Source organism: Triticum urartu, unplaced genomic scaffold (genome assembly GCF_003073215.2).
Source record: "Triticum urartu cultivar G1812 unplaced genomic scaffold, Tu2.1 TuUngrouped_contig_1645, whole genome shotgun sequence".
Classification (NCBI taxonomy): Eukaryota; Viridiplantae; Streptophyta; class Magnoliopsida; order Poales; family Poaceae; genus Triticum; species Triticum urartu.
Genome location: NW_024112093.1, coordinates 27985 through 43819, shown reverse-complemented (window position 1 = coordinate 43819; position 15835 = coordinate 27985). Strand labels below are relative to the sequence as shown.

Genomic DNA, 15835 nt, shown 5'->3' with positions numbered 1-15835 from the left:
GCGACTATGATGAGACATTCACTCCTGTGGCTCACATGACCACTGTCCGCACTCTCCCTGCTGTGGCTTCTGTTCGTCAGTGGTCTATCTCTCAACTTGATGTCCAGAACGCTTTTCTCAATGGCGAGCTGCGTGAGGAGGTTTACATGCAGCCCCCACCGGGGTATTATGCTCCTGACGGTATGGTCTGTCGACTTCGGCGCTCCCTCTATGGTCTTAAACAGGACCCTCGTGCTTGGTTTGAGCGTTTTTCCTCTGTGGTGACTGTCGCTGGTTTCTTGCCAAGTGATCATGATCCCGCGTTGTTTGTTCACACGTCTCCTCGTGGTCGTACCCTTCTTCTTCTTTATGTTGATGACATGATCATCACTGGTGACGACTCTGACTACATTGCCTTTGTTAAGGCTCGCCTTCATGACCAGTTCCTCATGACTGATCTTGGTCCTCTTTGCTTTTTTCTTGGGATTGAGATCTCCTCGACCTCTAATGGCTTCTACATCTCTCAAGAGAAATATATTCAGGATCTTCTTGCTCGAGCTGCTCTCAGTGATGACCGCACTGTTGTGACTCCTATGGAGCTCAACGTTCAGCTTCGTGCCTCTGATGGTGACCCTCTTCCTAATCCCACTCGCTATCGTCACCTTGTTGGTAGCCTTGTCTATCTTGCTATTACACGTCCTGACATCTCCTATCTCGTTCACATCCTGAGTCAGTTTGTTTCAGCCCCCACCTCTGTCCATTATAGTCACCTTCTCCGTGTTCTACGATATCTTCGTGGCACGATCTCTCAACGTCTTTTCTTTCCCTGCTCCAGTTCTCTTGAGTTCCAGGCTTACTCTGATGCTACCTGGGCTAGTGATCCCTCTGATCGACGCTCACTGTCTGCTTACTGTGTCTTTCTTGATGGCTCTCTTATTGCCTGGAAGACCAAGAAACAGACTGCAGTTTTCCGCTCGAGTACAGAGGCTGAGCTGCGTGCCATGGCTATGTTGACAGCTGAGGTGATCTGGTTATGATGGTTACTTGAGGATTTTGGTGTGTCTGCTACTACCTCGACTCCCTTACTGTCAGACAGTACTGGTGCTATCAGTATTGCGCGTGACCCGGTGAAGCACGAGCTCACCAAGCACATCGGTGTGGATGCCCACTTTGTGCGTGCTGCTGTCCAGGATCAGACTCTCGCTCTTCACTACGTGCCCTCTGAGTTACAGTTGGCTGACTTCTTCACGAAGGCACAGACTCGAGCGCAGCATACCTTTTTCCTCCCCAAACTCAGTGTTGTTGATCCACCATGAGTTTGAGGGGGGGGGGGGGTTAGATGTGTATAGTCTCTTTTCGGTATATCCCCATTGTATAAGGGGTTTACTGCACTTTACCACACATGTATATGTATTGGCCTTTGGCCCTCAGTAAAGTCAGTTGCCATTCATCCGACAATACCTATACTATATATCACGGGCATTGATCTATATCATGTTAAATTTGAGTCTTTCATAGAAAAGCGATCTCAGTGGATTGGTATTTCCTTATCGTTCCAAGCGAGATCATTGTGTATCAGCATGCACATGTCTGGTCTCCCACATGAGTATTAGCAGAGAGGACAATCTTAAGCGCCTCTTGCACGACTCCCGCGCACAGGCGATTAGGGTTCCCCTGCCTTCATTGACGCCACCGCCGGTCTGCCTCGCCAAGGCTGGAGAAAAGAAGACGTTCAAGGTGTCAGCGAACTGCCAAGGCGTGGGTGCACCAGGAATCTTTGTGGAGGGAAGCTTGAGCTGGGCGTTGAAGAAGCGTGTTGTGCGCAGTCTCATTGTCGGGGGGCAACTACTATAGAATCTGAGCCTACTGTGAAAGAATAGAAAAAATGAGTTTGGACCATTGGATGGCATATTGATCGCTCAGATTCGGGTGGAGCAATCTCTGACTACAAGTTTGCAAATAGGTCCCTGCCTGAGAGTTAATTTGCTCCCATCGTCCTAATCATTCAGACCCAAACCCGATTCCCCGATGCACCGACACACGCACGATCTAAAATTCCTCCTCCTGCGGCGGCGGCGGCGGCCCAGATCCCTCAACCAAGAGCTGGGCGAGTACGACCAATGGAGGCGTGTTCCAGTGAGGAAGCACCTCAGAGCTGATCAGATCGGAGAGGAGCAGATCGGATGACTCCTGGCTGTTGTGTCGCCGCCCACCCGGTTATGCAGAGCAGATCCGAGCTCGCCGGCTACTAAGCTCCGCCCTACTTTGTGCTCGTCACTGGTCACTGCCTCCCCATCCGAGGTTCCAGGAGCGGTGGGTTCGTCGCTTCCTCCTTCACCTCGTCGGCTGCAAGCAGGTGATGCCATCTCCAGTTCTGTTTTCCTGTACTTTTCCATGCCACTGCTCATATGGGAAGATGCCATTTTATAACTTCAATTTGATGATGTATTGCTACTGTTCTTAGTGGTTTGGTAGTCTATTTTGAAAGTTCTGTTTCACCGGTAATTACTTAGATAACCAAGTTGGAAGGTTGCAGATGGGTAGATAAATCCTCGATTTTAGGACAACTCAATAAAAAACATAATTACTACCTGCGGTTGCTAAGTTTGTTGTCGCAATATGCAGCCATTGGTTGAAAACTTGATGGGACAGTAAGCTCATTTTTATTTTGAAGATGAAGATAGATTTTACCAGTTCATATAATAGATGGATTGTATTAAAATTTTCCAGTTCTAGGCACACCCTTCCGTCTCTAAATTTGATTTTTTATAAATGCAATCTTGTGGTGATATGGCTAGAATCAAGAGGAACACATAAGCTTAACATTTGCATGCTTCGGTAGCAAACTTTTCAAGAGAATAGTCAGTGTACTTAAACTCACAAATGCAAAGTATGCGCTCCTGTAAATAGGCGACAGCGACACCACTGTAACCTTTGTTGTACTTTGCGAGAAAAAGTTAGATGTATGGAACATCATGTACAATCACAACAATGCTTCCATTAGAAAAAGTACTATAGAAATCGGCAGATGTAGCATAGGCCCTGATTTTTTATGTATCAAAAGTGCAAAACCAATCTCCAGCAGTAGACCCTTTTCATAGAAACCTTGGTGGAACCCTACATATTGTCCATTCTTCTGGAGTTCATGAACACCAGGCACTGATGGGTGAAATTTGCTGGCAGTAATCATTGATGCAAAGCTTGTTGTATAACTTGCTGGACGTACCAGAAGAACAACCTTCCATATACGTTGAACAATTCTAGCTAGAAAGTGTTCCAGTTCCTCTGCAGAAATTAAAATCAAGACTTTAGTAAGACAATAAAGAAATTTCAATGCTGGAATACTGCAATGCGCACCATTTCAGGACTTGCTAGTAAGCATCTGTAATTGCAATTTCTTTAGGTGATAAATGCAAGTCATACCATCAGTTTTTAACCAATTTAAATAATGACAGTGCTGGATGCCAAGATAGATTTTCTCTGTACTGAAGTGCAATTAAAAAGAAAAGGCGCATATATCTTGTAGCTTTACTTCTATTTCGTTTGTTCTTTCTCCTAGGGAAAGTAATATGGTTCGTGCCCTTGTTTCTAATGCGGAAGGTACCCTAATTTCTGATTTCATTCATGCCATACTATCGGACGATGTAAGTTTATTCTCTAATCGATAATGTTGCCATGAAGGCTTTAGGCGCATTGCTTATTTTCTTAGCAGATACACTGAGATTAGTTCATTTCCTCCCTCTGATTTGTCATGCTGTGTTTGTGTTGTGTACCATGAAGATAGCAATGCAGTTCATTAGCAGATACAAATTGGGATTAGCAGCACAAGAAGCTCAATGAGCAAGAAGCACTCGGTGAGCATGAAGCACAAGATGCAAAGGCTGTAGCTTTTATGTGATGTACCACCAAGATAGTAATGCAGCTTTTAATGGCCATGCTTGTTGGGTTGTGATTATTTTAGTCTACTTAGTCTTGCCCGTGTTGTAACAAAAGTAATCCTCTCATGCTATGTAGCATTTGATATGTATGTATCTCTTCTGTTTGTGTCTTATATGAGATCGTCAGGTTTGAAATGTATGCTTAGGTATGCTTGAAGTGGGTGGTTAAATTTGTCATGTACTTTCTAGTCACCAATATGTCTGGATTTCTTGCATATTTACTGATGTAGCAGAAGCTACCAATTAAATCAAATCTACAAGAAGTTTCATGCCGTACATATGTGCAATTTTTTTAAAACCTAAGAGACGGATACTTGTATAGTTTTGTACAATGTCTTATTTATGACAGGCATAATTATTGATATCTGAGGGTGGTTATTGCAAAAGTCATCCTGTATATGTACCTAATAGTAGGGGGTTTTCTTAAAATGTGCATTGAGAACCCTCTGCCTCCATCTGTACCAATCATGCTGCATCCGATGGTCCAGATTTCTTTTTCTATGTTTTCACAGCAAGCTCAGATTCTATAGTAGTTGGCCCCTTCGTGTGACCTTTTGTCGAATAAGGAACAATGCAAACAAAACTGGCTGATTGGGACGTTAATTTGCTATATACTCCTGCTGCAGTATCAATCTCTTTTTTTTTGAAAAGGAGGAAGACCACCAACCTCTGCATCTGGACGATGTATATAACCACTTTATTAATTATTCACAAAGACCTTACAAAGTAGTACATCAGTAAGTCTGAAGCCACCATCTTGGCAACATCTGTTGCTACTTCTATCCACTTGATGAAGGGGTGCAGATAGTCCGAGCCTAATACCAAATAGACCTCGCACCTAAGACTAACATCTAAAACCGGAGGCCCAGCCAAGCCATATACCTGGTCTGGGGCACACACTAGTCCGGCTCACTCTCAGAGGACACCGCCGCCGTCTTCCACCGATCCACCTTCAGAGCAGATACCGACGCCACCACGACGCCATATACTGACGCCATTGTTAAGTAATCTGTAAAGAAGAAGAGCTTATATATAGTGGGCTAACCCCATCAAGAGTTCAGTGCCCAACCAGCCGGTGCCGTATCTTATGGTGACGGCTCCAACTCTGAATGTGTACTATGAATCTCCACAAGCATCTTTCGGTGACGGCTTACTTCGATCAGACGGAGATGTTGAATGTCTGGTAGTGGCTGTTTTTGTCAGGAACCACGTTATGGTAATTGTTAAGCTGATCTTCCTGGCCTCATGCCCAAGGCCATTAGCAAGGACAAGTTTATGTTTCTGCATTTTCGACATGAATAAAGAGTTCAGGATCAGCTATGCTCCTCGAAAGAAGAGGAGCTGATTGAATCTTAAACAATTCACAGTAGTAACTCAGGGTGGACACGGTCCGGGCCGGTCCGGTCCCTGACCGAGCCGTCCTTTGGACCGGCCGTCGGCGGTCCGGACCAGACCGGACCGAGCAGGGTCATGGTCCTGTTTTCAGGGACCGGACCGGCAGGGACGAAGCCCGAGCCGGACCGAGCGGCTCGTTTGGACCGGCCGGAGTTCACCACAGAGCACGCACCGGAGCATGGCGACGCAGGGAGGGCGCTGGAGGTAGCGGGGCTCGTCATGGAGATGTCCAGCGTCTTCTGTGACTCACGGTGGACGGCACGGCGGCCAGGCAGAGCTCGGGCAGCGACAGCGACGACGAATCTGACACGACGGCCGGTGCACGACGGCCGGTGTACAATGACGGTGTAGGGCCTCCCGCTTCAAGTTCTACCTTCCAGATGATAGATCCGAGCATGGTGCATCCACTAGACATGCTTTCTAGCGCCAGAGAGGCCGGTGGCCGCGCGGATGAACGACGGCGGCGCAGACCAGCGCACGGCCGACGCGCCCACCATGCGCCCGCCACGCAGCTCTGGCCACACGCTCGCCACGACCTCGACACGCCCCCGCCACGCCCCTGCAACGCCCTGGGCACGCCCCCGCCACGCCCCTGCCTCGTCCTGACATGCCCCCGTCATGCTCTCGCCATGCCACAGCTCGTGTTCATCGGTCCGCTCGGTTGGCTCGGTTAAAGCCCGGACCGGACCGAAGCTTTGTCGGGCTGGTTTGCTGAGCTTGGACCGGCCGATTTTTTCAGCGGGCCAGGACCGAGCCGGCCCGAGCCGAGCGGGCCATGAGCCGGACCGCTGGACCGGACCGTGTCGTCCACCCTGAGTAGTAACACAGTCATCTCATTAGAGGGTAAACAATTTGAATCCCAAAACATAAAAAGATTATGGATCGTTATTATGATGGATTGAGTGAAGGGTCCTTAATACCGAGTGAACAATGCCGCTTGATCATACTAGTTAAGCAGATTAAATCTGTAGCGATATTATCATTTATGAGGCGATATATAACATATCGCCCGATCTCTCACCACTTTGATATTGTCATTTGTGAGGTGATATATAACACATCATGATAAAGCACCAGCTGTTGGTTTCGAATCCTGAATTATCTTCCAATTTAAACCAATAGTCCAAATGCGTCCACACGAAATAATCTTCAAGATCATGCCGAAAATCGAAAAAGATCATGCATTTCTCCCCACATATCCCACAACATAAACTCTGTAGATACACTACTAGTACTGATCATAAACATGTGGTAATCTATTATACGATATTAAATTTGAGTCATTGATTTTCTGAAATTTCTGCTCATATTGTAATATATATATAATTCATGCAGGAGATAGAAAAATGATAGTAGTGCATTGATTTCGTATATTTGTGTATCAGCATGCACATATTAAAGCTACTGTATGCTTTACTACTGCAAGATATTCAAGGGATTAACATCTGCATCATGAAAGTTGCAGCACATTGATCATTCGTGATGTATAAATGAGGAACACCGGGTGCTGGCCGGACAGACACTCCATCGCCATCGTCTTCCTCAGTTGTGTAGGTGTGCCTAGCTTCCAGCAATGGCGTCCTTGACAAATCTCATCATACTACTACCACTTCTCTTGCTCGCCACCTTCTCTCCTACACCATCCCTGTGCTATGTCGGTCCATCTGTTGCAAGGGTACATGAGGGTGCTACACAAGCATCTGCCTACCGCACTTACATTGTGCTCGTCAAGCCACCTCCCTCAGGTACCAACGAAGAGGGGCATCGTCGGTGGTACGAGACTTTCTTGCCGAGCTCACACATCGGCGAATCTGGGGAGCCGCGTCTCCTCCACTCCTACATCGAGGTGTTCAGCGGCTTCGCGGCGAGGCTCACAGAGGCTGAGCTCGACGCGGTCACCAAGAAGCCAGGGTTCGTGCGCGCGTTCCCAGACCGGACGCTGCAGCTCATGACCACGCACACGCCGGAGTTCCTCGGGCTGAGGAACGGCACCGGATTTTGGAGCGACGCAGGCTACGGGAAGGGAGTGGTCATCGGGCTGCTCGACACCGGGATCTATGCAACACATCCTTCGTTCGACGATCATGGTGTCCAATCACCCCCGACAAGGTGGAGGAGCTCGTGCAAGGCGGTCAGGTGCAACAACAAGCTCATCGGTGCCAACTCATTTACTGGAGATGACGACTCGTACGATTACGTGGGGCACGGAACACACACCTCGTCCACTGCCGCCGGCAACTTCGTCACCGATGCGTCAGACCATGGCGTGGGCACGGGCACTGCTTCCGGAATTGCTCCAGGTGCCCACATCGCCATGTACAAGGTGTGCACCGCCGAGGGCTGCCAAGAATCCGCCGTACTGGCCGGCCTGGATGCGGCCATCAAGGATGGGGTGGACGTGCTCTCGCTATCTCTCAGTAGTCTCGCCGGTGTCAGCTTCAATAAGGACCCCATCGCCATCGGTGCGTTCAGTGCTATATCCAAGGGCATCATTGTGGTGTGTGCGGCTGGCAACAAAGGTCCCACTCCACGGTCGGTCTCCAACAGTGCACCGTGGTTGCTCACGGTTGCCGCTGGCTCAGTGGACCGGAGATTCGACGCTGGCGTGCATCTCGGCAACGGCAAGCGCATGGACGGAGAAGCATTTACCCCAGCGATAAAGCCAACCTCAAAGCCATACCCTCTCTTCTACTCCGAGGAACATCGTTTCTGCCAGAATGCGTATTACGGTTCAGTTGCCGGGAAAATAATTGTTTGTCAGTCCACAACACCCATGGCTCGCTATTCTGACATTTCGAGGTTAATGGGTCATGGTGCGGCTGGCGTGGTTCTTTTCAATGACAAAGCCACTGGCTACACCATTATTCTTCAGGATTTCGACGAAGCGAGAGTGGTGCAGGTGACCTTCGCCGACGGCATCGCCCTCGCAGCTTACACGAAGTCAGCATCGAACGACGCCGTTGCCACTTTCACATACAACAACACAGTGTTGGGTGTTCGTCCGAACCCGGTCGTGGCATCGTTCTCTTCCCGGGGTCCAAGCTCAGTCGCTCCAGGTGTGCTCAAGCCAGACATTCTTGCGCCCGGGCTCAACATCCTTGCGGCGTGGCCAAGTCCCCCTTTCAAAATCATATCGGGCACGTCCATGGCAACGCCACATGTCAGTGGTGTTGCGGCGCTTATCAAAAGCTTGCATCCTGAATGGTCACCGGCTGCCATCAAGTCGGCCATCCTGACAACGTCGGACACCACCAACAACATCGGCGGCTCGATCTTGAACGAGAGGCATGATAAAGCCAGTGCGTACGATAGAGGCGCCGGCCATGTGAACCCGGCGAGGGCTGCTGACCCAGGTTTGGTGTATGACCTCGGTGTAACCGACTATGCAGGTTACATCTGCTGGCTCCTTGGCGAGGAAGGCTTGGTGACCATCGTACGCAACTCGAGCCTGACCTGCGCGAAGCTGCCCAAGGTCAAGGACGTTCAGCTCAACTACCCTACTCTAACTGTGCCGCTAGCATCAACGCCGTTCACCGTGACCCGGACGGTGACGAACGTTGGGCCGGCAGATTCTACATACGCTGCTAAGGTAAACTCGCCAAGCTCTATGACATTGCATGTCTCCCCAAAGACACTGGTGTTCTCCAAGGCTGGAGAAAAGAAGACGTTCAGCGTGACGGTGAGCTGCCAAGGCGTGGGTGCATCGGAAATCTTTGTGGAGGGAAGCTTGAGCTGGGTGTCGAAGAAGCATGTTGTGCGTAGTCCCATTGTCGCCATCCACGGAGTGGGAGGTCATGCTTCCGCTCCATCACCATGAACGATGTCCATGCCCTGAGATTTCAGGCTTAGTGTTTTTTTTTTGTCAGATCAAACATGGCAATGGAATAAGATTTGTGTGATTGTGTCGTCTGAGTTTGTTTTTCTTATAAGAGTTTTATTAAGAACTGCAGAAACTTGTGACATTTTGTTGTTGTTTAATCCTTATGACCTCTTGTCAGAATAAGGAACAGTGCAAACAAGTGATATGTAGACTCAGTTGTGTCAGAGCACAGGCAATCTGTTGTTAAACTCTCAACTTCCTCTTGAATGCAGAGCTCCTTGTAATTGTTCAAGAAAAGAGATGTGAAGGGGGACTAAGGCACAACCATCACCCTATAGGTTCTTGAATTTTCAAACTGAAACAAAAACTTCCGATTTGACACCTTTCCGACTTTCGGATTTGATTTAAAATTTTAAGTCAACTTTCGACTGATTTTCTGAAATTGTGCTTCAGCCCAAACATTTGACGGGGAGAGAGATGGGCTAATGTGGCAAAATCTGCTCAGTGGCTTGTCACATGGCAAAACGACATTCTGATTTGGATCCATGTCAGCAAAACCAGTATTCGGACGGCTTGAATGTTTGTGCAGATAGAATGGACTAAAGCTATTGGCCAGGACAAGTTTTTGCTCTTGTATTTTGGACACAAATAGGGTTCAGGACAAGTCCTGCGTAGTGGTTATTAGATTCAAAGAAAGAGGAGCTGATGGAGAAGTTTTGCCTACGGGCAGCAGCTGCGCTATACTGTGCCTGGAATATTTGGAATGAGTGAAACCGAAAAATCTTCCAAAACCTATCTTCAACTGCTGATATGGTGTTATTTTCGTTATTTCTATAATGGAAAGTGGATTAGCCCGGTTCAAAAAAAAAACTGCTGATATGGTGGCTTGCTTAGCCAGGTCTAACTTAGCATACTTGGCCAATGTGAGGCCTTAGCTTTGTAAATCTGTTGTTTCTCTTTCTTTTTCGCTGCCTTAGGGCTTCAGACCTCTCCCTTGTAAATTCCTAATCTATATTGAAAAGGCAGAGCACCTGCCATTAGCCCTAAAAAAAGAGGAGCTGATTGAATCTTAAAGATTTCACAGTAACTGGGTTGAATGCCAAAAAAACACAGATTGCGTTACTTCATTATGATGATTGATGGATTGACTGAAGGGCCTTCGACGTAGATGACACATCTACATTTCTGAACCACACACAACAGGACTGCACAAATAACATTTGTGTTAAGAAGACAGCAAGTAGTAGAAATTGAACATCCAACCACTTTACAACTAATACTCTAATAGGCCAGTAAAATGCCACTCGATCATTAGGTAAACAGATTAAGTCTTTAGCACTGTCACACCAAGAAGAGGCGCTGAAAATAGCCGTTTCAATTTGGTGAGGCAAATTTTAACATGCTCCCTCTTACCCCCTCTTTTTACACGTGAGATAAGAAGGTAAGAGTTAATCAGACCACTAATTAGTGAGATCAACGGCTAAGATCTATTATATACTCTTACCTCTCATGTGAAAATAGGGGGTAAGAGGGAGCATGTTAAAACTGCTCATTTGGTGATCAGTTCGATCTCACCTGATCTCATTTTTATCACTACTACTACATTGACATTTATGACATGGGCACTGATCTATATCATGTTTAATTCAAGTCTTTCATATATGGCAGTTGGCGGCGGCAGCCTCTGAGAGCGCGTCGGACCGGTGTGTGCCCCATACCCGGCAAGTGGCTTGGTTGGGGCCTCAGGTCTTAGATGTTAGGCTTGGCTGCGAGGTATGTTTGGTATTAGGCCCGGACTATCAGCATCTCTTCATCAAATGGATAGGAGTAGCGACAGATATTGGCTAGACGGTGGCTTCAGACTTACTACTGTATTTCTTTGTAAGGTTTTTTGAGAATAATTAATAAAGTGGTTGCATGCATCGCCCAGATGCAGAGGCCGGGGGTCTTCCTCCTTTTCTAATATATATATATATATATATATATATATATATATATATATCATTTTTTGTACCACCAACTGTTAATTTTGAATCTTTAATTATCCTCCATTTTACTAATATTTTAGTATATGTATTCAAGATAGTCCAAAAAAGGAAAAAAATCCTATATATTTCTCCTCACACCCTGCACCATGGCTCCTTCGGTTCGCAAGATCTTAAAATGCGAGACTAGGATATGAATGCATGCGCAAAACATATGAATGGTAAACACATGAATTTTATCAACTTGGTTGTTTGGTTCACTGGAATTTGAAAAATAAATATAGAAATCCTAACAAACGTGGTCAAATTAAAGCCAAAACACATGAAAATTTGCCATAGCTAGTTGAGCAGTTTTAACATGGTCTCTCTTACCCCCTCTTTTCACATGAGAGGTAAGAGTATAAAATAGATCTTAGCCGTTGATCTCATCAATGAATGGCTTGATTGACTCTTACCTTCTTACCTCACATGTAAAAAAAGGAGGTAAGAGGGACCATGTTAAAATTTGCCTAGTTAGAATGTTAGTATGTCACTAAGGATATCAGTCTCGTTCTCCGTGCAAGAAATTTGAAAAGGAGGTCCATGATGTTAGAGTTCATTTGGCTTTCCTTGGAAACTACAATCATATGATAGTTTTGTCCATTTTTCTTTTATCGCATTCTTTTGAACCAAATATATGAATAGTATTACCATAAAAAAATCTTACTCCTATATTTTTCCTTTGAATCACAGAGGCTCTAAAACCTGCTAGATACATTAGCCACGTCCCTGCCATTTCTTAATGCAGATCCTGCTAACTTTCGTTCAGGAGTCTATTGATAGAACTCGGATTTGAGCACAAAGGAAAATAACATGTTCAACCTCACCTGATTTAATGAGTTCGATATTGTCATTTACCCCAATATTTTTGTCCAAGAATCTGTTGATACTTGATACTACACCTTCATGAGATGATAACACATCATATATGTACCACAGCTGTTAATTTTGAATCATTAATTATCCTCCAGTTTTACCTACAAAGCAATATAGGTATTCTTATTTTGAAATGCAGTATATGTATTCAAGATCATCCAGAAAATCGAAAGAGATCCTATATGTGTTTTCACCGATATCCCGCACCATAAACCCGGGTAGGTACATCACCCACTTTACTACCATCCCACGTAACATTATCATATCTTCCAGATTTAGCAGAAATTAAAGTCATTTATGTGTTACCAGATGCGTCGGATTTATCGACCGATTAACATATGTCAAAAATAAGACACAACACATTAATCATTCGCGTTGTATAAATATTACTCGGTGATTGATCCTATTCCGGCATTGCCATCATCTTCATCGTGTAGTTGTGTGTCTTGAAAAATGGCATCGTTTACAAATATCTCACTACCACTTCTTTGCTCGCCATCCTCTTTCCTACGCTTGCACTATGCTATATCAATCCCGCTGCCACAAGTGTACACCAAAATGTCACAAAACCCTCTGCTTATCGTGCTTACATCGTGCTCGTCGAGCCACCACGCTCGAATGTCGGCGAAGACACCCACCGCCAATGGCACGAGTCTTTCTTCCCGAGTTCATTGACTGGTGAGTCCAGGGAGTCACGCCTTCTCCATTCCTACACCCAGGTGTTCAGTGCCTTTGCCGTGAGGCTCACCGACGCCGAGCTCGAGACGGTGGTCAAGAAGCCAAGGTTCGTGCATGCATTCCCCGGCCGGACGCTGCAACTAATGACCACCCACACGCCAGAGTTCCTTGGGCTAAGGAACGTCACCGGGTTTTGGAGCCAGGCTGGCTACGGAAAGGGAGTCATCATTGGATTGCTCGACAGCGGCATCTATGCGATGCATCCTTCCTTCAATGACCATGGAGTTCTCCCACCTCCATCAAGGTGGAAGGGATCGTGCGAGGCGGCCCGGTGCAACAACAAGCTCATCGGTGCCAAGCCACTCATTGCGGGCGATGACTCTGGTGATAGAGAGGTGCATGGAACGCACACCTCATCGATCCACAGTCGTCAGGAACTTCGTAACCGATGCGTCATACCATGGCATGGGTGCGGGCACCACGGCCGGAATTGCTCTGGGAGCTCACATCGCCATGTACAAGGTATGCAATGGTCATGGCTGCATGCAGTCGGCCATACTGGCTAGCCTAGAAGAAGCTATCAAGGATGGGGTGGACGTGCTCTCGCTCTCACTTGGCGGAACCACCAGCATCAGCGTCGATCAGGACCCGATCTCTATTGACGCGTTCAGTGCCGTGGCCAAGGGCATCCTTGTGGTGTGCACCGCCGGCAACGACGGTCCATTTCAGGGCCTCATCAGCAACGAAGTGTCGTGGTTGCTCACGGTCGCCGCCGGCTCCATGAACCGGAGCTTCGGCGTCAGCATCCATCTCGTCAACGGCAAGAGCATCCACGGGGAAGCACTTACCCAGAAATTGAGTCCAAGCTCAAAGTTACACCCTCTCCTCTACTTGGAGGAACGATGGTACTGCAATTACGAGGGTGATAGTAGCATCGCTGGTAAGATCCTGGTTTGCAGGACAGGAGTTCGAAGGCTCAACAGTCCAAAATCCGCAACATAATGGGGGCTGGTGTGGTAGGCGTGGTGTTGTTCAATAACCGACTCTGCGACTACAACACCATTGTTTGAGGATTACAACTCCAGTGTTGTACAAGTGACTACGGCTGACAGTGAGGCTCTCATAGCTTACACCGCGTCGATGGAGAGAAACTCCATGGCATTTCTTGCGTACAACAGCACACAGTTTGGCGTCCGCCCAGCCCCCGTCGTAGCATGGTTCTCTTCGCGGGGTCCAAGCTCACTTGCCCCCGGCATCCTAAAGCCGGACATATCTGGCACCGGGCCTCAACATCCTCGCTGCTTGGCCACCAAGCACGGACTCTGGATAGGGCCCTTTCAACATCGTATCAAGCACATCAAAGGCATCCATCCCGACTGGTCGCCGGCTGCCATCAAGTTTGCCATCCTGACAATGTCGGACATCGTTAACAGTACCGGCGGCTCAATTTTGGACGAGCAGCATAGAAAGGCCGACGTGTACGGCACAGGCACCAGCCACGTGAACCCGGAGAGCCGCCGACCATGGCATGGTGTATGACCTCGATGTCATTGACTACACCGGCTACATCTGCTGGCTCCTTGGTGACAGCGCCCTAGCAACCATCGTGCACTGGTGCACAAGTCAAGCTTAACCTGCGCCGAAGCTCACCAAGGTCCAGGACGTGCAACTTAACTACCCGACGATAACCGTGCCATTGACATCGACACAGTTCACAGTGAATCGAACCGTGACGAACGTCGGGCCAACAGATTCGACGTTCAAGGCCACAGTGGACGTGCCGAGGTCTCTGATGGTGTGTGTCGTCCCGAAGACATTGTCGTTCTCCAAAACCGGAGAGAAGAAGACCTTCAGTCTGTCGGTGAGCGGCCACGGCCTGGGCAAAGAGAAGAAAACCTTGGGCATGTCTGTGAGCGACCATGGCTTGGGCAAAGAAGAAGTGCATGTGGAGGGAAGTTTGAGCTGAGTATCGAAGAAGCATGTGGTGAGGAGCCCCATTGTCGCTGTCGTGAGAGGAGGTGATACTGCTCCAGCGCCATCACCATGAACGATGTCTGTGCCGTGAGATGGATGGATGTTTCCATTGTCCATGTTCACGTCCTGTTTGGTATTGTTAATGTTGCGTCAACATAAATAAACAGTGACAATGGTGCATGAATTTTGTACGTCTCATTATGATTTACTGGTGTAAAATTTCAGAGATCAATGGTTGATAAATTTCTGTAATATTTCGTAGTCTGCGCCATGCTGCTTCATGCCGCCACATCTGCCCCTGAAACCCCACTGAACATTTTGTTTAGAAGACGAAAACAGAGACAGATGGATACTTGCAATACTCTGGAGTTGTTTTATCAAAAAAGGCTTTTGCCCTGCTTTTTAAATAAAGTAAACCGCCAAGAGCACACATACACGGACTAGTCCAGGACACACACGCCTAAGTCACACAATAAGAGGCACAAAGGTTCTGCTGAGGGCACAACTCAACAAGCCCAAAAAAACAACAAAACAGAGAAAGGCTGAAGCCGGAGAGCAAGCTAGGCGTCTAATCTGACTCGGGAGGAGGCGGCGGGGGCGGCGGCGACAGACAGACGACCATCGATCAGAGGTCGGCGATGAAGGCGGAGATGGCGTCCCGGTGTCAGGACCCCGATTCTAAGTCACACCGATCTAGCCTGTAACACCTCATATCACTTTGCGGCCTCACGCACGGTATTCTCACGGATGTCGCCTTACCATCGCCGGGACTGTTTGCGCCTTTTGGCTCACGTATATGATAGTGTCGCTAGCATCCATATGACAGAGAACCCGGGCCGACATGACTAGTCGTGAACCCAAAGTTGCACTAACTTACGGCGACATGCATACATGAATCAACATCGAGCATGTCGGTCAGCAGCGTGCGAATTCGGGCTGTAGCACTGGGCTAACAGGACTCCGGTGAACCGGGCTGTAGCAGGCTAGGCAGGACTCCGGATGTCACCGCGTGACATTTCCCCGAAGGGACAGACACAGGAATGAAGTGAATCACATGCCGGCCGGTCAAGTGTTCCGGAGCAGTAGTGCTGGGCTAGCAGGACTCCGGTGAACCGGGCTGTAGCGGACTACTATGGCTCATGGAAGCACAA

The 15835-nt window shown here is 47.8% G+C and overlaps 1 protein-coding gene, 1 long non-coding RNA gene and 1 pseudogene across 2 annotated transcripts; all 3 read left to right on the top strand.

The window, feature by feature from the left end:
• Positions 1-1975: 1975 nt before the first annotated feature.
• Positions 1976-4094, top strand: LOC125526740. The gene is made up of 2 exons (XR_007291877.1): positions 1976-2335; positions 3760-4094. It is a non-coding gene; the product is annotated as an uncharacterized LOC125526740 (long non-coding RNA).
• A 2753-nt stretch (positions 4095-6847) lies between these two features.
• Positions 6848-9256, top strand: LOC125526741 (subtilisin-like protease 4). Its single transcript, XM_048691379.1, has one exon. The coding sequence runs from the start codon at positions 6886-6888 to the stop codon at positions 9127-9129; it is 2244 nt and encodes a 747-aa protein (XP_048547336.1). The 5' UTR covers positions 6848-6885; the 3' UTR covers positions 9130-9256.
• Positions 9257-12485: 3229 nt separating this feature from the next.
• Positions 12486-14757, top strand: LOC125526739 (annotated as a pseudogene).
• Positions 14758-15835: the final 1078 nt, after the last annotated feature.